The 22,029-nt window shown below is 41.8% G+C and overlaps 1 protein-coding gene across 1 annotated transcript; it reads right to left on the bottom strand.

The window, feature by feature from the left end:
- Positions 1-934: 934 nt before the first annotated feature.
- On the bottom strand, positions 935-14,302 carry LOC113018123 (NLR family CARD domain-containing protein 3-like). The gene is made up of 8 exons (XM_026161180.1): positions 14,192-14,302; positions 13,370-13,461; positions 12,682-12,920; positions 11,674-12,389; positions 8,901-9,982; positions 8,234-8,407; positions 3,025-3,198; positions 935-2,941 (listed from the first exon to the last, which is right to left on the bottom strand). Exons 1-8 carry the CDS (start codon positions 14,300-14,302, stop codon positions 2,938-2,940), a joined length of 2,592 nt encoding a protein of 863 aa, XP_026016965.1. The 3' UTR covers positions 935-2,937.
- Between the last annotated feature and the right edge of the window lie 7,727 nt (positions 14,303-22,029).

Raw genomic sequence — 22,029 nt, 5'->3', positions numbered from 1 at the left:
CTCATTTAAAATGTCAAGCTTTTAATAAATAATTATCTGACACCCAAAGTTTTAATTTGATGTAAAATGAATAGAAGTCAATTACTGTATATAGTGACTATTAAGTCTAATATATATATATACCCTAGTAAGCTATAGTACATTTTCCTTTGGGAAGGTACCATCTGTGCAGTCTGCAATTTTGTTGAAGAAAGATGTTGAATCTATTTAATATTTCTTGAAAAATAATTGATTTCTGTGCATTTTTTTTCACACTGCATCAAATTAAGGTTGATTACGTCGATTAAGCATCATGAGGTGGAGCGTGAGGGGTGGTTCCCTATTTTTTATTTATTTATTTTTGTTGTTGCTGGGAGTTGGAACCCTATTAGTTAGGTTGCTTAATATTTACGCTAAGTACTCTTTAAAATACCAGAATAGGGAGGATGGTGTAGGTCTAAGTTTATTAGATTGATCAGTATTGCTGAACTATGAAATGTTTTTTTTGTATACAGGTATAACAGAATAGCTTTAGTGTAGTTGTTGTTTTAAACTTGAGTATGAACTTGCAGACTTGCAAAATGCAGCAAGATATTTTAAAAAACAGTTTTGTTGATTAAAAAACACTATATCGGATTCATATCGGTATCGGCAGATATCCAAATTTATGATATTGGTATCGGTATCGGACATAAAAAAGTGGTATCGTGCCATCTCTAGTCTCTAGCAGCAAGGAGTAGGCAAGAGAAGCCATGTTCAGAAGAACAGTTCATTTTCTACAGTGTTCCATTCATGTTCAGAAGAAGGTTATAGAACTGTTAATACAGACATTTCAATCTAAATACAGCAGATATAGAAGACTGAAAGAAACACACAAGTTCACTGACTAAAAACATCTTATTATTATTTTATTTATGTATTACAGATTGATTTATTTTCTTATTAATTCTTAATTTGTTTATTTATTTTTCATATTTTGTGTTAAAAAATAAAAATAAAGAGATTTGAGAAGATTGGAATTTTTTAACCATGCCTTTCTTGTGGAAAACCTAATGCGGCCCAGCCTCACCCAGACTCTGCCTGCAGCGGCCCCCAGCTAAATTGAGTTTGAGACCCCTGTCCTACACCATAAATCAGTAAGAGAGGGTACGACCTCTCTCATGGCCCCAAGTGGTGTGTGCATGCCAGAGCACTCTGGAAGGCACACAAAGTCTTTACAGACTACTAAGGATCAAACCTCTATCATCATGCAATCGATTATACAACTCTAAGCATATATGAGTAAATATTTCTAAGCATCAATCAACAATATAAACCTTACAGCTGGTTTTAATAACAGAATTCATTTGTTTCTCAAATGAGAAAGAGCTATCGAGAAACACTCCTAAATCTTTAGTTCTGAACTTTTCCAGTGGGCCAAGGTCAACATTATTAGATAATGCTAATTCTTTTCCCTTACATTATAACAATGTGAGGAGTTAATGCTAAGTATACTGCCATTAGCGGCTAATTCTAATTAGGGGTGAATAATTATTAGTAGCTAATGCTAATATCGTTTTCTCTTCCCTTTTAACAATGTGAACAACTAGTGCTAGGTAGGCTGATGCTAGCAGCTAATGCTAATTTGACGTGAATTAGCATTATATTAGTGAGGAGTTAATGCTAAGTAGGCTGCCATTAGTGGCTAATGCTAATTTTAGATGAAAAAGCATTAGCAGCTAATGCTCATATTGTTTTCCTTTGCTTTGTAAGAATGACAGCAGCTAGTGATACGAAGTCTACCATTATTAACTATTGTTAATTTGATGTAAATTAGCATTATCCGATAATGGTAACCCTTTTCCCCTGCATTATAACGATGTCAGGAGTTAATGCTAACTAGGCTGCCATTAGGGGCTAACTCTAATTAGGTGAATAATTATTAGCAGCTAATGCTATTATTGTTTTCCCTTTTAACAATGTGAGCAGCTAATGCTAATTTGATGTGAATTAGCATTATATTAGTGAGCAGTTAATGCTAAGTAGGCTGCCATTATTAACTAATGCTACTTTGACGTGAATTAGCATTATGCGCTACTGCTAATACTGTTTTCTCTTACTTATTAAAAATGATAGTAGCTAATACTAATACTCTTTCCCGTTGGGTAACAACGATGTGAGGAGTTAATGCTAAGTAGGCTGCTTTTAGAGGCTTATTCTAATTAGGGCTGAATAACTATTAGTAGCTAATGCTAATATTGTTTTCTCTTTCCTTATAACAATATGAGCAGCTAATGCTAATTTGATATGAATTAGCATTATATTAGTGAGGAGTTAATGCTAAGTAGGCTACCATTAGCAGCTAAAGCTAATTTGAGGTGAATAAGCATTAGTAGCTTATGCTAATACCCTTTTCTCTTGTTTTATAATGATGTGAGACGTTAATGCTAAATAGGCTTCCATGAGTGACTCCTTTCCCTTGCATTATAAAGATGTGAAGAGTTTATGCTAAGTAAGCTGCCATTAGCAGCTAATGCTAATACTGTTTTCCCTTTCTTTATACAACTTGAGCAGTTATTGCTAAGTAGGCCACTTTTCTCTGCTAAAGATTTCTGTGACCATGATAGAAACTCTGATAAGCTAATGCTGCTAAGCTAATGCTGTTTATGGGCCCTGTTAGAATCAATATTTCATTCTCATTCTGTTGTTTGAGAACAATAACAGAAAAATGTGCACTTCAGAACAAATTTATTGTGAATTCAGCTGTGAATGTACAGTTTGTCATTATTTAAGCTTCCATTTCCAAATGTTAGCTGACACTTTATTAGGTACACTGGCATCTATATCAGGTACACCTGTGACCTAAATGTTCCTGCAAACAGACTCCTTGGAGACCCCTACATAAATATCCATGAACTATCCAGCTAGACTAGTGTGTCTGTCCCTGAAAATATTCCTGCATGTGTGATTGTTCATGTCTCATCTGCAGGAAACAAACAGGAAGTGAGTGAAAGACACGGGAAATGTTTCCAGCTCTTCCTCCTCTATCAGATTTTCTCTCCATACCTGAGAGTGTCCAGTCTCCAGCCTGGATCCTTCAGTCCAGCCGACAGAAGCTTCATTCCTGAGAGACCTGGATGATTGTAGCTCAGGTCCAGCTCTCTCAGATGGGAGGGGTTGGAGGTCAGAGCGGAGGCCAGAGAAGTACAGCCTTCCTCTGTGATCAGACAGCCTGACAGACTGCAGACACACAAAACAACAATCTATCTGTCAACAGTTGTTTTCTCTTTGTCACAATAACATCTATCCATTTACATCCATTCAATGTAACTTTATTTATAAGTGACAATACCCAACAGACAACAACAGTCATCTGAAGCTGTTTAACAGTGTAAGGTAACCGCCACCAGTGTGAGCAGCACTTGGTGATGGTGGGAAGAAGAACTCCCTTTGACACAAAGATCCTCCCAGTGAAAACAGGCTCCAGGAGGAGCATCTACCATGACTGGTTGCAGGGTGAGGGGAAAGAGAAGAGATGAGCTCAGAGAGACAAGAACAAAACAGAGAGACAAAAGTTAAGGACATGCAGTAGTGACATATAAAAGCATCAGGAGTGAAAAGAGGGGAGAAGAAAGCAGAGCATCATGGGAAGTCCACCAACAGCCTGAGCCTATAGCAGCATAACTAAGGGATGGTTCAGGGTCACCTGATCCAGCTCTAACTATAAGCTTTATCAAAAAGGAAAGTTTGAAGCTGATCTTCAAAGTAGAGAGGGCGTCTGTCTCCTGAACTCAAACTGGGAGCTGCTTCCACACCCAGTCCAACATAGCCAGGCTTTCTTTGCTGCTTTGACAAAACCTCAAATCCCAGTCAGAGATGATGAGCATCATCACAGTGATGATCATTTCTCTGTAACCCAGGCTTTCTGCTTCAGGATCTGTGCACGCTCACAGAACAAGGAGACCTTTAAACATCATTTCACTAACTGGATGGACTGAGCTCAGCCTACAGATGAACTGGTGCCAGAGATCATAAAGAACATCAAACAGTCAAATTCAACACTTTAATGGAAATATGAGATTAATGCTGCAGACAATCATGAACCTGCTGAATTCATGAACATCAAGAATGCAGCGAGTGGTAAAATAAAGATTTGACCTCAGTGTGCTCAGTGTTCCTGTCTATTCCTAACATATTCCTAACATGATAGCTGCACTTTAGAGCTCTAAAACTGGAACTGACACATGTTTAAACTCTACATGTTACTCAGTACATTCAGTTCTGACACTCGCCCACAGTCCAACAAAGGAAACATGGAGATCACATCAGTTTGTCATCAAAGTCTAATTATTAGGGCAACTTAACCTGTTATAATCTCGTTAACTCATTAACTGATTAACGTCAGCAATTATTTTAATCACAGTTTTTAAAATCATGATTATTGTGAAAGTGCTCACTGGCTCTGAATATAAAAGCCATGGGTCACAGGAGGGATGTTGATCAGTGCTGGCTTGAAATGGGCGTCATTATGCGTCTCAGCCAATGGGAGCATTGAGGGTGGGCCTAATACTACTGCAGCGCTCACATGACCCAGGACAGAAAGAAAGGGGCGGGGACAGAAACATGGAGACAGGTACAGATCTTTGACATGTTCATTTTAAACTGTTCCAGGAGGCAGTGTTGATACAACTAAAGTTATCTGTTGTTGAAGAAGTCGGTCTGAGGAACGTTCTTAGGATCAACAAATGACGGCATGTATGAGCCTCAAGACGCAGCATCACAAGAAGAACACATGAGCTGTAGAAAAAGGAGAGACTACGAAAGCCACGGTGTTACAACATGAACCAGCTGTTACAGATGTAACACATGAGCTGCTATTAAACATGATGTATTTCTCAGTGTCCTGTCGGTGTGTGAGAGACAAACAGCCTCTGTATGTGTGTGTAAATACAGCATGAATATGTAGAGGACATGTTTGTGGATATAAGTAAATGAAAGCTCTGCGTCATTTGAATCTTCTTGTTTCTGTTGCAGGTCTGTGACTGAACTTCTGGGAGGAGAAACGTTGGTTTCATGCTCTGTGATTCTGTGTTTTGTCATCTCTCTCAGGTGATGGACAGCTCAGATGATGACCCCGCCTACGTGGTCAAATTCAAGTCTACATTCAGAACAGACCTGGAGACACGCAAGCAAAATGCCAACATTGTATATGTGAAAACTGCTGCTGGAGCCAGATTCAAGGAGCTCAAGTGTTTACCCAGATCTTACTGAACTCACTGCAGGAACAGAGGGTTGTTGGAGGGAAACCTGTGGAAGCAACAACATCCGAGCCACCAGAGAAGAAGTTGGCCCTGTTGGTGCTTCATCAGAGTGTGAACAGGAGGAAGACTCAGCTGAGAACAGTGTGGTGGATACAGAGCAGAGCCCACCATCAGTACAGAGGCCTGTCCATTAGAGTGCTGCTCCAACATGCAGCACATGTACTTGGCCACAGCTGCAACATCTGTACCTGTGAAAGCTTCTTCTCTGTTGCTGCTCATATTGTGCAGAAGAAGAGAGTTTCTTTATCATCAGAAAATGTCAATGAGCTTGTGAGTCTTAGCAGCTGGCTCGGTGCAGAGGAGGAAGAACATGTCAGTCAGAGGAAGATAAATGCAGTTCATGTTGTCAACTCAACCTGGACTGTTGAAAGAGTTTTTCTTTGTCTGGTTTCTGACTGAGATTCTCCAAAGGAAATCCAGCACAAACACACACTTCACACACTCAAAGTCCTGCACAGTAAATGAGCTGATGAGCGTTTGTGCTGCTGCCTGATAACAGAACAATAGTTCTGCTGCTTCCTGTTCTGCAAACACATATTTATAAATGTTCACTTGCTGTTGATCAAAGGTATGTTGGTGGCTCTGGACGCTGAGGGAACTTTGTAAAAAACTAGATCAAATGTTAACGTCCTGGCAGAGGCAAAGAACTTTGATTTGATCTTTGATTAGATTCATGTTTCAGCTCCGACTGACAGAAATATTTGAACTGCTGCTGTGTTAAAGGGAACACTGCTGTTAGAAAGCACCTGATCTGTTTGTGCACACTGAATGTTGCACTTCTCATACTGCAGTACTATTAAAATAAGTACACAATGCACTACTTTTGAACTCATGATTGAATGTTGCTGTAACAAAGCCATTAATGTGATTCAAAGGTTTCCCAGCACAACAAATGATTGCACAAGTGTGACTGATCCACTTTCTAATGTGTGTGTAGCCCACACTGTGTGTCACTGTGTCACAGGTGAGTCTGTGTGTCCAGGTTCTATGAGGACAACAGGATATAGTGACTGAGTCCAGCAGCTTAAAGTCTGACTCCATCCTCCATTTAAATAACTCACAGCAACAACTGAATAGCTTTGCCTTTGTGTAGCTGACACTTCATTTTAATGTCCTTCTATTCTGGTTCATCTGGTCTCAGTTTCTATAAGCACACAGGTTTCATCAGGACTCTGTGACCTCAGTAATCTTTGCTGGGCCTTAATGCTCTGAACAAAGCTGCACATCACAAGACTAAATAGAAATGAATCAGTCTTTCATTCTCACTGCTGTTTGACTTCAGCTCTCAATGTCCCACCATAACCCATGGAAAGAATTACTGTCCATCCAGGCTGCTGAACATGAAGCTGAAGAAGGTGGAGTATTGTGAGGGCTGATGGAGATGATGAATCCAGGAGCAGTGGGTGGATGGCAGCATCAGCATGAAGGATCAGTGTGAGAACACATCATCATCCACAAAGGAAACCAGTCTGAGTGTCTGACGCTCTTGTTAGAAAGACGCAGTCCCAGCAGTTAGCTTGTCTGCTAGTTAGCTGAGAGCTAACTCACTTGTACATTGAATACCAAACTGTGTAAACCAGGGGTGTCAAACATATGGCCCGTGGGCCAAATCCAGCCCATGAGATAATTTCATATGTCAAATATTGATGAATTTTCAGGCTTGCTGATAATCAATGTGAGCACGGCTGAGATGTTATTCTGATGAGCAAACCATGTGGCCAAACACTTTCAGAGACAGACTGGGATCATACCATTATGTGAAAGAGGACATGTCCCATAGACAGCAAGGGTAGTGGTAGAGACCAGTACACAGAGAAATGGGAGCTGTACTGAAATGCAAGCGTGTCAGGAAAGAGTGAAAAGGCAAAATGAGCAGCATCTGGCTGCATTTCAGTGATATTGGAGACCACAAAGCTGAGTGCAACATTTATACAGGAGATATACAGGAGACGCTGAGAGCAGAACTGATAAAATTAGGAGCTGGCTAAAGTGAGACCCACTTTTATTTCCACCCATTTTCCATTGTGGAGGACAAAAGGTTTCAAACTGGTCCAGGTCTTAAACCTCACGTGTTCTTCCTAATAGCAGTAAATGGATAGAAATAAGGCTTTTATGAAAACACTGAATAAAACTTGCTGCCTTTAAAAAGACTAAATGTACAGTTCAGTATTGAATACTACATAAAATAAACTATATATAAAGTGTGTCTGAATGGCAGAGATGCAGAAATATGTGCATGTAGCACAGAGCCACGGCTCAGTGTCTGAATGAGTCTCACAGACCTGAATGTGCTGTTGAAGCCATTTATAATTATAACGTAATTCTTTACTCGTTTGATCTGCTCCTTACCACAAGCCACCAGACGTAGAAGGTTTTGGACTTTTAACTATATTTTCTGAAGTTTTACAACTTTTCTTACTGTTAAAAACCTCGTTATGGCCATTCATGCTGTACAAAGTAATTAGACATGTGTGGTATCTACAGAAACGTCAGAATCTCAGCTAAAAGTTCACAAAACCATCTCAACAACCACCAAACAGCTGAAACAGCAGGTGAACAGATCACACAAAAAAGATGTAAACACAAATCCCCCTGATCATCTGTTTTTTAAACATGAAGCGTCGTTTTGGACGTTCATTTACTGCTGGTTCAGTGAATTTTGGTTGGACAGTGATGAAACCTGCAGCCTCAGAATCTGTGAGAAGTCTGCTTTCAGCACGCAACTGCATTGTTGTGTTGTGTGGATCCACCTCTGCAAACTCATCACTGTTTCACCATCATGTTTCTACTTAGACAACAACAAAGGAAGCAGTTCCCAGGAACTACTTCCTGTCTTGTTAACATAAGAGTACGTTGCCCTTCAAAGCACCTCCACTTCTCCTCTTATTAGAGGACTGCCTTATTATTAATCTGCTAATTCTGTCAGTTGATGAAAGAAAAATGCTTGATCTCACCTGAGAGTTTCCAGTGTACAGTGTGGACTCTTCAGTCCTTCAGACAGAAGCTTCACGCCTGAATCCTTCAGGTTATTGTTACTCAGGTCCAGCTGTCTCAGATTAGAGGTCTGAGAGCTGAGACCTGAGGCCAGAGCTTCACAGCTTCTCTCTGACAGGTCACAGTGACTCAGTCTGAAAAATAACAGATAAACAATTACAAAAATAAAACACTTATGTTGAAGCGTAATGAGATACTATTATATTTAGCAATATTTCATCTTGTTTTGTCAGGAAACTGAGCACTGATGCAGAGCAACATGTGGAGAGAATCAGAGGAGAAGAAGTGAAGAGAGAACAGCAGTAAAACAACACTGAATTGTTCAGTGTGCTTTTGATATCAACAGAATGTGTCAAACTTCTTTATTTTGTATTTGTTTTAGTAGAATTGATGATTATCACTTAGATAACAACCACAGGCCAGGTCTAAATTGCACTTTGGTGACAGTTACACCCAGAAATATTTCAGAAACGTGGACAATTTGTGCTCCATTGTATTCAGTATTGAACAAACTGAGTACCGATGACCACTTAATATTTTTGATAGTTTATTTGAGTTGTTCCACCTGATCTGTGTTAACTAGAATAAACATTTAAAAACTAAAGCTATGATCACATATGTACTTACAGAGCTTTGTTGGAGGCTTTGACCACTGGCAGCAGCCTCAGAAGAGCCTCCTCTGAAGCAGAGTATTTCTGCAGGTCAAACACATCCAGATCTTCTTCTGATGACAGTAAGATGAAGACCAGAGCTGACCACTGAGCAGGAGACAGTTCATCTGTGGAGAGACGTCCTGATCTCAGGGACTGTTGGATCTCCTCCACTAGAGAACGATCATTCAGTTCATTCAGACAGTGGATCAGATTGATGCTTTTCTCTGCAGACAGATTCTCACTGAGCTTCTCCTTGATGTACTGAACTGTTTTCTTATTGGTCTGTGAACTTCTTCCTGTCTGTGTCAGCAGACCTCGTAAGAGAGTCTGATTGGTCTGCAGTGAAAGACCCAGGAGGAAGCGGAGGAACAAGTCCAGGTGTCCATTTGGACTCTGTAAGGCCTTGTTCACAGCACTCTGGTGGAGAGATTTTAAATTATTTTTCTTTTTAAATAATTTAGACCATAATTTTGCTCGTTGTTGTTCCATCAGATTGAGCCCAGAGTTGATGAAAGTCAGATGGACATGAAGAGCAGCCAGAAACTCCTGAACACTCAGATGAACAAAGAAGAACACCTTCTTCTGGTACAGTTTTCTCTCCTCTTTAAAGATCTGTGTGAACACTCCTGAGTACACTGAGGCTGCTCTGATATCGATGCCACACTCTGTCAGGTCTGATTCATAGAAGATCAGGTTTCCTTTCTCCAGCTGATCAAAAGCCAGTTTTCCCAGAGACTCCATCATCTTCCTGCTCTCTGGACTCCAGTGTGGATCTGTCTCAGCTCCTCCATCATACTTGACCTTCTTCACTTTGGCCTGAACCACCAGGAAGTGGATGTACATCTCAGTCAGGGTCTTGGGCAGCTGTCCTCCCTCTCTGGTTTCCAGCACATCCTCCAGAACTGTAGCAGTGATCCAGCAGAAGACTGGGATGTGACACATGATGTGGAGGCTTCGAGCTTTCTTGATGTGGGAGATGATGCTGCTGGCCTGCTCCTCATCTCTGAACCTCTTCCTGAAGTACTCCTCCTTCTGTGGGTCAGTGAACCCTCTGACCTCTGTCACCATGCCAACACAGTCAGGAGGGATCTGATTGGCTGCTGCAGGTCGTGTGGTTATCCAGACGTGAGCAGAGGGAAGAAGATTCCCCCTGATCAGGCTTGTGAGAAGTACATCAACTGTGGTGGGCATCGTAACATCAGTCACAGTTTTGTGGAAGTCCAGAGGAAGTCGACACTCATCCAGACCATCAAAGATGAACACAACCTGGAAGTCTTCAAAGCTGCAGATTCCTGCTTCTTTGGTTTCAGTAAAGAAGTGATGAACAAGTCCCACCAAGCTGAACTTTTCCTCTTTCAGCACATTCAGCTCTCTGAAAGTGAATGGAAATATGAACTGGATGTCCTGGTTGGCTTTGTCTTCAGCCCAGTCCAGGCTGTATTTCTGTGTTAAGACTGTTTTCCCAATGCCAGCCACCCCCTTTGTCAGCACTGTTCTGATTGGTTCGTCTCTGCCAGGTGAGGCTTTAAAGATGTCTTCTTGTCTGATGGTTGTTTCTGGTCTGTCTGGTTTCCTGGATGCTGTTTCAATCTGTCTGACCTCATGTTCATCATTGACCTCTGCAGTCCCTCCCTCTGTGATGTAGAGCTCTGTGTAGATCTGATTCAGGAGGGTTGGGTTTCCTGCTTTAGCGATGCCCTCAAACACACACTGGAACTTCTTCTTCAGCTTAGACTTAAGTTTACGATGACACTTATGAAGAGCATCTGAATTTAAAAAAGCAGATATTTGTTAAGGTTTTTTGAAAAATGGTCCATTGACTTCCAGCAGGTATTTTTCCACAATAAAAGTAGAGACCATTTTTGGAAACAAATACTATTAAAAAATAAAACCCTGAAGTGTTATGCTGATATAAAATGGACGCAGGATCTGTAATCTTGGAGTGATACATTGAAGAATAGAGTATTGGCTACTTAAATCTTTTTTTCAAAAGTAAATAAAAAATTTAAATCTTGTCAAGTCTGTAGACAAAAATAAAGATAAAGTTCATGTTGTAATACATTTTTTTAGAAATCTGAATAATTCAGTTTGTCCTCCAACGTTACCTAAAGCTCTGAAACTTTGGCTTCTCTTTTAATTTGATGAACTTAATTAAAAATTGTAATTGTAATTAATTAATTAAAAACATTAAAAGTTAAGTCCAGGGCATAAATATCAGGTATCTGCTGTTAGATCCAGTGAAATAAGTTAGAAATATTAAACCAAAGAGATATTCATTCATTAGAGCTCAGACTTTACTTGTACTGCAGAGCTGAGGCTAGAGACATATCACTTTACTTAATAAAATGTGAATACATTTCTAAAAGCTCTGGTTTAAAATGTAAACCATGAAGAGTGAAGGTCTAAATGTATCATAAGGCCTTAAAGCATGTCATGTATGACTATTTCTGAGTCCAAACATGTTAGATGTTTTTCTAGATTTCTTGTCATCTGCAATGAACCATCCTCACATCTCATCTAAAGCTCTGTAACCTCTGTCCTCTGTTTTAACGTTGTTTGCTGTTACATGCGGCGAAGTAAAGTTAGACATTATTAAACCAAACAACCTTTCATTTATTGGAGCTCTGACTTTAGTCATACAGCAGAGCTACTACATGGAAACAACCAGAGCTCTACTTGGTCAGCTCAGGTCTGTTTCTGCCTTATTGATGTTTTTAGAGACAAACAAATGAATTCGTACCTCTGACCTCTGTCACCATGCCAACACATTTAGGGGGGATCTGATTGGCTGCTGCAGGTCGTGTGGTTATCCAGAGGCGAGCAGAGGGAAGCAGTTTCCCCCTGATGAGGTTTATCAGCAGCACATCCACTGAGGTGGACGTTCTAGGGTCAGTTAGGATTGTAGTTTTGTGGAAGTCCAGAGGAAGTCGACACTCATCCAGACCATCAAAGATGAACACAACCTGGAAGTCTTCAAAGCTGCAGATTCCTGCTTCTTTGGTTTCAGTAAAGAAGTGATGAACAAGTCCCACCAAGCTGAACTTTTCCTCTTTCAGCACATTCAGCTCTCTGAAAGTGAATGGAAATATGAACTGGATGTCCTGGTTGGCTTTGTCTTCAGCCCAGTCCAGGCTGTATTTCTGTGTTAAGACTGTTTTCCCAATGCCAGCCACTCCCTTTGTCAGCACTGTTCTGATTGGTTCTTCTCTTCCAGGTGAGGCTTTAAAGATGTCTTCTTGTCTGATGGTTGTTTCTGGTCTGTCTGGTTTCCTGGATGCTGTTTCAATCTGTCTGACCTCATGTTCATCATTGACCTCTGCAGTCCCTCCCTCTGTGATGTAGAGCTCTGTGTAGATCTGATTCAGGAGGGTTGGGTTTCCTGCTTTAGCGATGCCCTCAAACACACACTGGAACTTCTCCTTCAGCTTAGACTTAAGTTTACGATGACACTCATGAAGAGCATCTGAATTAAAAAAGCAGATATTTGTTAAGGTTCTAACAAACGCGATGAAGCCTCCTGAGCTGAGGGACTTCCTGTTGGAAGAAAGTGCAGCTTGAATCACCAGTTGGTCTCTTTTATAATGAAAACCTCTATAGTTTCAAAATAATGTAATAATAATATTTGTACTCATACATTGAAAAGAAAAGAAAAATTTAGAAAGTCTCAGTTTAATACATTTCATACAATAAATTGTGACAATGTGGTGTCTGCATATCACACGGAGTGTTTCGTGTTTCTTTTTCCTCTGACTGACCTTTATTCATTCTCCCTAAAATCGACTGGGCTACCTCCATCACACGGTCTGAATACACCTGCTCCATCACATCTACTGTTTTCAGTCTGTCTGCGTTCTCCAGCTGGCACTTATAGATTTTGGTGATGTCACCTCCAGGTTCATGCTGCAGGTAAAAGTGGAAAACCTTCAGCTCCTCTTCTCCCAAATTTTGCAACATTTCCAGGAGCTGCACTGGTGAGGGCTTCTCCATCTTTGATCTGTAAACCATGAGAACGTGACTCAGAAAGTGAGTCTCATCACATGTTCTATCTACTTCTTTAGCAGAGTACCGTATTTCCCGGACTACAGAGTGCACCTGAATATTAGCCGCACAAGCTAAAATCAGGGGAAAATCCTGTTTTGTACATACATTAGCCGCACCTGACTAAAGGCCGCAGGTGTTTCAATGTTGACTTATCATATGTAAGAGAATATGCACAAAGCGAATTGTCAGGAAAGAGATGGCTGTTTGGAGACACCTGTTTCACCATCATGTTTCTACTTAGACAATAACAAAGGAAGCAGTTCCCAGGAACTACTTCCTGTCTTGTTAACATAAGAGTATGTTGCCCTTCAAAACACCTCCACTTGTCCTCTTATTAGAGGGCTGCCTTATTATTAATCTGCTAATTCTGTCAGTTGATGAAAGAAAAATGCTTGATCTCACCTGAGAGTTTCCAGTGTACAGCGTGGACTCTTCAGTCCTTCAGACAGAAGCTTCACGCCTGAATCCTTCAGGTTAATGTTACTCAGGTCCAGCTGTCTCAGATTAGAGGTCTGAGAGCTGAGACCTGAGGCCAGAGCTTCACAGCTTCTCTCTGACAGGTCACAGTGACTCAGTCTGAAAAATAACAGATAAACAATTACAAAAATAAAACACTTATGTTGAAGTGTAATGAGATACTATTATATTTAGCAATATTTCATCTTGTTTTGTCAGGAAACTGAGCACTGATGCAGAGCAACATGTGGAGAGAAGTTTTTAAAAGTTTTTAAAATCATGATTATTGTGAAAGTGCTCACTGGCTCTGAATATAAAAGCCATGGGTCACAGGAGGGATGTTGATCAGTGCTGGCTTGAAATGGGCGTCATTATGCGTCTCAGCCAATGGGAGCATTGAGGGTGGGCCTAATACTACTGCAGCGCTCACATGACCCAGGACAGAAAGAAAGGGGCGGGGACAGAAACATGGAGACAGGTACAGATCTTTGACATGTTCATTTTAAACTGTTCCAGGAGGCAGTGTTGATACAACTAAAGTTATCTGTTGTTGAAGAAGTCGGTCTGAGGAACGTTCTTAGGATCAACAAATGACGGCATGTATGAGCCTCAAGACGCAGCATCACAAGAAGAACACATGAGCTGTAGAAAAAGGAGAGACTACGAAAGCCACGGCGTTACAACGTGAACATGCTTGATCAGAGTGTGATTGTGAACAGGAGGAAGACTCAGCTGAGAACAGTGTGGTGGACACAGAGCAGAGCCCACCATCAGTACAGAGGCCTGTCCATTAGAGTGCTGCTCCAACATGCAGCACATGTACTTGGCCACAGCTGCAACATCTGTACCTGTGAAAGCTTCTTCTCTGTTGCTGCTCATATTGTGCAGAAGAAGAGAGTTTCTTTATCATCAGAAAATGTCAATGAGCTTGTGAGTCTTAGCAGCTGGCTCGGTGCAGAGGAGGAAGAACATGTCAGTCAGAGGAAGATAAATGCAGTTCATGTTGTCAACTCAACCTGGACTGTTGAAAGAGTTTTTCTTTGTCTGGTTTCTGACTGAGATTCTCCAAAGGAAATCCAGCACAAACACACACTTCACACACTCAAAGTCCTGCACAGTAAATGAGCTGATGAGCGTTTGTGCTGCTGCCTGATAACAGAACAATAGTTCTGCTTCTTCCTGTTCTGCAAACACACATTTATAAATGTTCACTTGCTGTTGATCAAAGGTATGTTGGTGGCTCTGGACGCTGAGGGAACTTTGTAAAAAACTAGATCAAATGTTAACGTCCTGGCAGAGGCAAAGAACTTTGATTTGATATTTGATTAGATTCATGTTTCAGCTCAGACTGACAGAAATATTTGAACTGCTGCTGTGTTAAAGGGAACACTGCTGTTAGAAAGCACCTGATCTGTTTCTGCACACTGAATGTTGCACTTCTCATACTGCAGTACTATTACAATAAGTACACAATGCACTACTTTTGAACTCATGACTGAATGTTGCTGTAACAAAGCCATTAATGTGATTCAAAGTGTTCATGGTTTCCCAGCACAACAAATGATTTTAGAGTGCACCTGAATATTAGCCGCACAAGCTAAAATCAGGGGAAAATCCTGTTTTGTACATACATTAGCCGCACCTGACTAAAGGCCGCAGGTGTTTCAATGTTGACTTATCATATGTAAGAGAATATGCACAAAGCGAATTGTCAGGAAAGAGATGGCTGTTTGGAGACACACCCCTTTTATTAATATCTTGAAAAACAAGTTATGGGTACATATTTGCATAACTTTTTAGGTATATGTGCAAGTAGCGGTAATTACAAGTAGGAAACATGTACTGTGCTTCATAAATGAGTAACAAATGTAGTACATAACAATAACCTGCAGCACACCAGAAAAATAGATTCAGACTACCTTTTAGGCTCAGGTGCAGCAACACGGCTTTAACAAGAAGAAAAGTCAGTCATTCACCACCATCTTTCTCTTCTTCCTGCACTAAAACCACCAAAGTCCTCTTCTCCAGTGTCGGATACGAACAGGCTCAGGGTGGCTTCGTCATCCACTCTCAGCTTCTTTCCTTCGTTGTCACTTTCAAAACCAAAGAAATCCTCGTTGTCAGTGTCAGAGTCGAACACCCTCAGAAGGGCCGTGGCGGTGTCCTCCTCTCCATCATGCAGCAGTCCAGCCCTTCGAAATCCGTTGGTGATCATTGATGTTTTCACACTTTTCCACGCTGTCAGAATCCAATGGTGGAGTTGGGCATAACTTGCTTTTCGCAAGTTTATCGCCGCTCATCATCCACGACTCCCGCTGAACGTGTAGCGCTACTTTGAAGTTTGTTTTTCGCGCTACTTGTATGGCACTATGTTGCCTGGCGGATGGACACGTGACCAACATACCACTCTTGAACCCCGATACTGTGTGTCTGATCACATGCCCTTCTGCCAGGCAATGTAGTGCCGTACAACAGCGGATCAAACAAAACAATTTGTCTTATGATATGACAAAAATCAGGGACAATCCACAGAAAAGCCGCACCTGACTAAAAGCCGCAGGGTTCAAAGCTTGTGGAAAAAGTAGCGGCTTATAGCCCGACAATTACGGTACATCTTTACATCTCGATTATTTATAAGAAATTATTTTTTACTGTGATGGGAAAACTATCACACCTCAAATGATACTGAATCAGTAATGAGTGTCATAAGTGTCACTGTGTTTATTTTGTCAGATGACCAGAGTTGAAAAAAGCAAACATAAAACACAAAAATGAAACTGAAAACTTCAAAGTTACTGAAATCTATAAGAAAAAGAATTTATACTCTAGAGATAAGCGATAACTCTTCATTGCACAGTCATACCTAGTTCAATAGTACAACGAAACTGTCCCACGTCGGCACTACGCACAACTAAACACAACACAGTAACTTAAAGTGGATTTTTTTAAGTCCAAGAAAGGTATAAGCAAAAGAATGAGTGCATGTGGACATTGTTGATGTTGCTGTTACCCCCCAAAACGTCCAGGGGAGGTAGCCTATCAGGTCAGCTGAACCCTGAAGTGCCTTTTTGTGTGCCATGGTGCAGCTGGACAACCATACACATATGCAGCTAAAGTCAACAAAGATCAGCCTGGCATAACACCCCTGTTGTTCCAGGTGACAGATGGTGTTGTGGAGCGTTGTAAAATCTTCAGTTGATCTGTTAGCTCTGTATGCAAACTGGAGCGAGTGAGGGTGGCAGGCAGGACATGATGAGACATCGCACGAAGCACTTCATTATAACAGGGGTTAGAGCAGCTGATCGGTAGTCATTGAGGCTGCTAATGTTGGTGCGCTTTGGCAGTGGGACAACTATGGCCGACTGGAGGGATGCAGGACTTGGACAGTGAAGTGTAGAAGATCCTAGTGAAGACCTCAGCCAGCTAGTCTGCTGTAGGTTTTATCCAATGTGTTTTTCCCCCCTTGTTGCACATTTAATATGCTGTTCAAATATGTGGTCAGCATGGTTGAAGTCCCCAGCTATAATGTGCACTGCATCAGGATGGGAGTTCTGCTGACTGCTTATTGGCTTGTGCAGCTCCTGCATGTCTACAGTCCTTGTGTTACAGGTGGCCTTCAGATTGAGAGCGTCCTTTGCAAACATCTCCAGTGGCATCAGAAAACTTGCGCATTTCACATAAAATTTCACATAAGATTTCATAGTGGCACATAAAGCTCAGCCTGTAAATAAATGTACAGAGCAATCACTTCACTTGTAAAATAAACACATATTTCTACTAACAAATTGTTTCTGTATCCCATTTGTACAAAATTAAATAAGAAATTCTTCACAGAATACGTGAACTTTGGGGCTCAACAAGTTAAGGACAGAAACATGGGAAAACTCAACACTCTACAAAAAGTAACATTTATAATAAAATAAAAATATCAGTGGCAATAAAATAAGCACGGGTTACACTCTCCCTCTCTTTCCATCATGCGTGCTGTCCAAATATCAGCTGCTTCTTTCTGCTTCATCTCAGTGTCAGCTGAGAGAATGACAAACTCACTATGTGTCAACATTTGATGGATGATGACACAGAAATGTGAAATGATATTGAACTAAATGTGTCCTAATGATAACGAGAAGCTTTGATGAGTTGTGACTGTCTGAGGTATTACTAGGATGTAGAAACACTGGGGCTCAGCCCAGCCCTGACATCTTTGCTGTTTTCACTTCATAACAGCAGCTGTTTAAAGTTATTAAGTGTATTTGACAGTAAAGTGAACGCCTCCCTCCTCTTTCTTGGGTTTCTGCTGCCTGAGGTACTCACTGAGCACGCTGTCAGTTGGGGCCATCTTCGTGATGTATTCTTGGATGTTCGTTGTCTCATCCTGGACTGTGGTGCTTCCCTCTCTTTGTTACCATTCGACTACACTTCTCCAGTCCGAACGACATTCCAATGTCATTGCTGTATAGCCTGGTAGCGTGGATCAGTGAATCGATGTCTCGTTCACTCTTGGCATACAGCTTGATGTCATCCATGTACAGGAGGTGGCTGACAACTGCTCCGTTCCGTAGTCGGTATCCGTAGCCAGTCTTGTTAATGATCTCACTGAGGGGGTTCAGGCCTATGCAGAACAGCAGTGGGGACAGAGCATCTTCTTGGTAGATCCCGCACTTGATGGTGACTTGTGCTATGGGCTTCAGGTTGGCCTCTAGTGTTGTACGCCACATCCCCATTGAGTTCCTGATGAAGGCTCTTAGGGTCCTGTTGATCTTGTATAGGTCTAGGCATTCCAGGATCCAGGTGTGGGGCATTGAGTCATAGGCCTTCTTGTAATCAATCCAGGCAGAGCACAGGTTGGCCAGCCCAGTTTTGCAGTCTCGGGTGACTGCTCGGTCTACCAGTAGCTGGTGTTTTGCGCCTCTGGTATTCTTGCCAATCCCTTTCTGTGTCATGTATTGACCCATGTGCCTGTTCATCTTAGCCTTAGCTTCCATGTGGTGCTGAGGCAGGTTATTGGTCGGTAGTTGGATGGGACCGGTCCCATGAAACGAAAAAAAGAAAAAAAAAACGAAAAAAAAAAACCACCCAGCACGCCCCTGCGGGCGGTTTATTCTTCAAGCTCGGGTCCTCTACCAGAGGCCTGGGAGCTTGAGGGTCCTGCGCAGTATCTTAGCTGTTCCCAGGACTGCGCTCTTCTGGACAGAGATCTCCAATGTTGTTCCCGGGATCTGCTGGAGCCACTCGCCTAGCTTGGGAGTCACCGCACCTAGTGCTCCGATTACCACAGGGACCACCGTTACCTTCACCCTCAACATCCTCTCGAGCTCTTCTCTGAGCCCTTGGTATTTCTCCAGCTTCTCGTGTTCCTTCTTCCTGATATTGCTGTCATTCGGAACCGCTACATCGATCACTACGGCCGTCTTCTTCTGTTTGTCTACCATCACTATGTCCGGTTGGTTAGCCACCACCATTTTGTCCGTCTGTATCTGGAAGTCCCACAGGATCTTAGCTCGGTCATTCTCCACCACCCTTGGGGACATCTCCCATTTTGACCTCGGGACTTCCAGGTTATACTCGGCACAGATGTTCCTGTACACTATGCCGGCCACTTGGTTATGGCGTTCCATGTATGCCTTGCCTGCTAGCATCTTGCACACTGCTGTTATGTGCTGGATTGTCTCTGGGGCATCTTTACACAGCCTGCACCTGGGGTCTTGCCTGGTGTGATAGACCCCAGCCTCTATGGATCTTGTACTCAGAGCTTGTTCTTGTGCTGCCATGATTAGTGCCTCTGTGCTGTCTTTCAGTCCAGCTTTGTCCAGCCACTGGTAGGATTTCTGGATATCAGCCACCTCCTCTATCTGCCGGTGGTACATACCGTGCAGGGGCCTGTCCTTCCATGATGGTTCCTCGTCTCCATCCTCTTTCTTGGGTTTCTGCTGCCTGAGGTAACTGAGCACGCTGTCAGTTGGGGCCATCTTCGTGATGTATTCTTGAATGTTCCTTGTCTCATCCTCTCGGCTGATCATGGGTAGGGCATCATATATATATATATATATATATATATATGTTTAAATAAATTAACAATAAAGCTCAACGCTACACCAGCTTCTAGCTTTGATTGACACAGAGTCCTGCATAATTTAAAAATCAGCCTAATTCTGAGGACTCACTGCATGACACTCACAGTCTTTGTCATTGTTGATTCTTAGCTCACAAACAGTTCTTATAAGGACTAACCAGTGCTGACAGTTTAACTCTTCATAAAGTTACAGGAGGATAAAATAAACATGAGATCGTTGAAATAATCCTGTCTGATCACACGTGTGGACAATAAACGCTGTAACACAAACTGAACAGTAATGTAACGACACTCATCTCTCACGTCTGCACTAAACTAAAACGTCACTACTTCCACATCTAGTTTGTTTTAATGGAGGCGGAGTCTCCCTGCCCAGTGTGCGCTCAGGATAATTAACATGTCACAACACAGGAAGTGAGCGCATGTAAATCAGAAAGTGTCAGGTTGCCTAGCAACCATGACACTAGCGTCTTGAAACGCACTGAGGGAAATGAAGTGAAAGATCTTCGTTTTAACTGACAGGTTTCACTGACACTCAGAGGACCTGCAACAACATGAAAACACATCACTGTAACACTCAAAACTGCAATCATATGAAATCATAAGTGAAGGATTGTGATGATATTGTGTTATGGAGTGTCTGCTGAGTTCAACCTCTAAGAATTACGAGTCTGGACTTTAATGATTAATGATTCAATATTCAGACATCAAAGTTTCTCACATTACAAAATCAGATGAACAGACATGAAGGGATATTTGTGGTTTTATGCAGAGAGTCAGAATCAGAGTCAGAGGTGTTCCTCATGATGTTTGGTGATGGAAACAGTCTCATCGACGTTTCCATCACCAAACTAGAGAAACTAGTAGCTGCACGCAGCAGAGTTTAGCACAGCTGATCTCTGTGACACATCAACAGGAACAACATGTTGTTAAACAGGACTGTATAAAGACTCAGAGTCTGACTCACACCTGAACAATGAGGCTGTGCAGCATCGTCCTGTCACACCTGCTAAACCACTCGTATCAGTTTGAGCCCGAACAGTAACACGGTCACATGACCGACGAGGCCAACGCGCCCAGACGAACGTCTTCCTCGTGGAACTAACTTGTTCCTGTTATCAGATTTGTGAGCAGCAGCTGAAACTGCCACACGAATAAATGTTCTTGAAACTGTTTGATTCCAGCCAATCAATAATCTATAATCATGAGGATTCAAACACAAGAGCTGAACGTGTGGTTACATTGTAACCTTGGTTCTCTGAGTGAGAGACTCTCTCCCCTCTGTCACATATGGAACAGAGGGGAGAGAGAGTGTCGGTGTGATGGAGAACATCAGGTCCAAACATCACAGAAACAAACAAACTGTTAAAGGAGGAAACAAAGCAAACTTACAGTTTCTTCACACAGAGACACCAACAACAAGCTCCACTGTCCCACTCTGATCCTGTCTCCTCCTCTTTTATTCTTGCTCTGAGCTCTTTTTGGGTGTGTGTTTCTGTCTCCACCCACAGGAATGCATTGATACACTGTTGATAACGACACGAGAGCAGACGTGTGACAGAAAACAGAAAAATAACCTAAACACCTAAATAACGTAAAATAAACAGAATATTTATTAATATGTTTAATTGATCTTTAAAAACTTTTCTGCTCCTCAAATCCTTTGTTTAAGTTCAATCTAAGGAAAGAAAAGCGTCTTCTTTAAGTTTCTCAAAGAAGTCCACGATCTGTAGGCTCATGGAAATTCATTTTGTTGTTCTTTGAGCAGAAACACCAGAGTGTAGAGCAGGAAAACGATCCCAGCAGGACGTCTCTGTTGGGGAAATATCCCAGTTATTCCCCTGAGCCTGGTTAGTGAACTGAGTCAGAGCTGTTCATCGATCCTACAGGTGCTAACATACAAACACGATCAGCAGCTTCTCTCATATGGAGAACACACTTCAACATCTGCAGCAAATCCTGTGTTTTATGTTGATGTGACCAACATCTTGTGTTGAGCCTTTGAAGATGAGGAGCCAAACACAGACAGTGGATCCAGAAGGACTGTTTATTCAGGGCTTTAATACGACTGAACTGATGCTTCACATCCTGTTTAGAGACGATCGACCAACACAGGCTCAGTCCTCACTCATCACACGGACTTCAGTCACACTGGGATCAACAGAGGAGACTGTTCACCATCACAGTTCAGCAACAATAATCAGAGCTTTTCTCTCTTGGTGAGGATCACATGTTCTGACACACAAAATATCTTCTGCTTTAACTCGTCTCTCTTTTTAGTTTGGTTGTCGTGTTTTTTACTCTTTGTTCCTGTCAGTGTCAAATATGAGAGCAAACTGTTTTGTGCAGGAGCCAAACCAACACCAAGCTGACCAAGAGAACCTATAACACCACCAGAATTTATTATCCAGACTTTACTGACAGATTTATGTGCAAGTAAAGCTGTTTTTTAAATTATGTTCACTGCTTTCAGCCAAGGAAGCATTGGTTCTTGGAAGTTCACCAAACTAGTAAATCCAGTTCAGCAGAGTTC

Source organism: Astatotilapia calliptera, unplaced genomic scaffold (genome assembly GCF_900246225.1).
Source record: "Astatotilapia calliptera unplaced genomic scaffold, fAstCal1.2 U_scaffold_40, whole genome shotgun sequence".
In the NCBI taxonomy this organism is placed as follows: domain Eukaryota; kingdom Metazoa; phylum Chordata; class Actinopteri; order Cichliformes; family Cichlidae; genus Astatotilapia; species Astatotilapia calliptera.
The sequence above is the reverse complement of the archived record's forward strand: the minus strand, read 5'-3'. Positions and strand labels throughout refer to the sequence as shown.

What these genes read in the sequence shown, in the direction of transcription:
- LOC113018123 (XM_026161180.1), bottom strand. Translation starts at nt 14,302, where the DNA reads ATGAGCAGCAACAGAGAAGAAGCTTTCACAGGTACAGATGTTGCAGCT. An exon ending in TTTAGGGAGAATGAATAAAG is followed by an intron (nt 12,390 to 12,681) that starts GTCAGTCAGAGG and finishes TTTTTAATTCAG; the next exon opens with ATGCTCTTCATGAGTGTCAT. An exon ending in AAAGCCTCCAACAAAGCTCT is followed by an intron (nt 8,408 to 8,900) that starts GTAAGTACATAT and finishes GTTATTTTTCAG; the next exon opens with ACTGAGTCACTGTGACCTGT.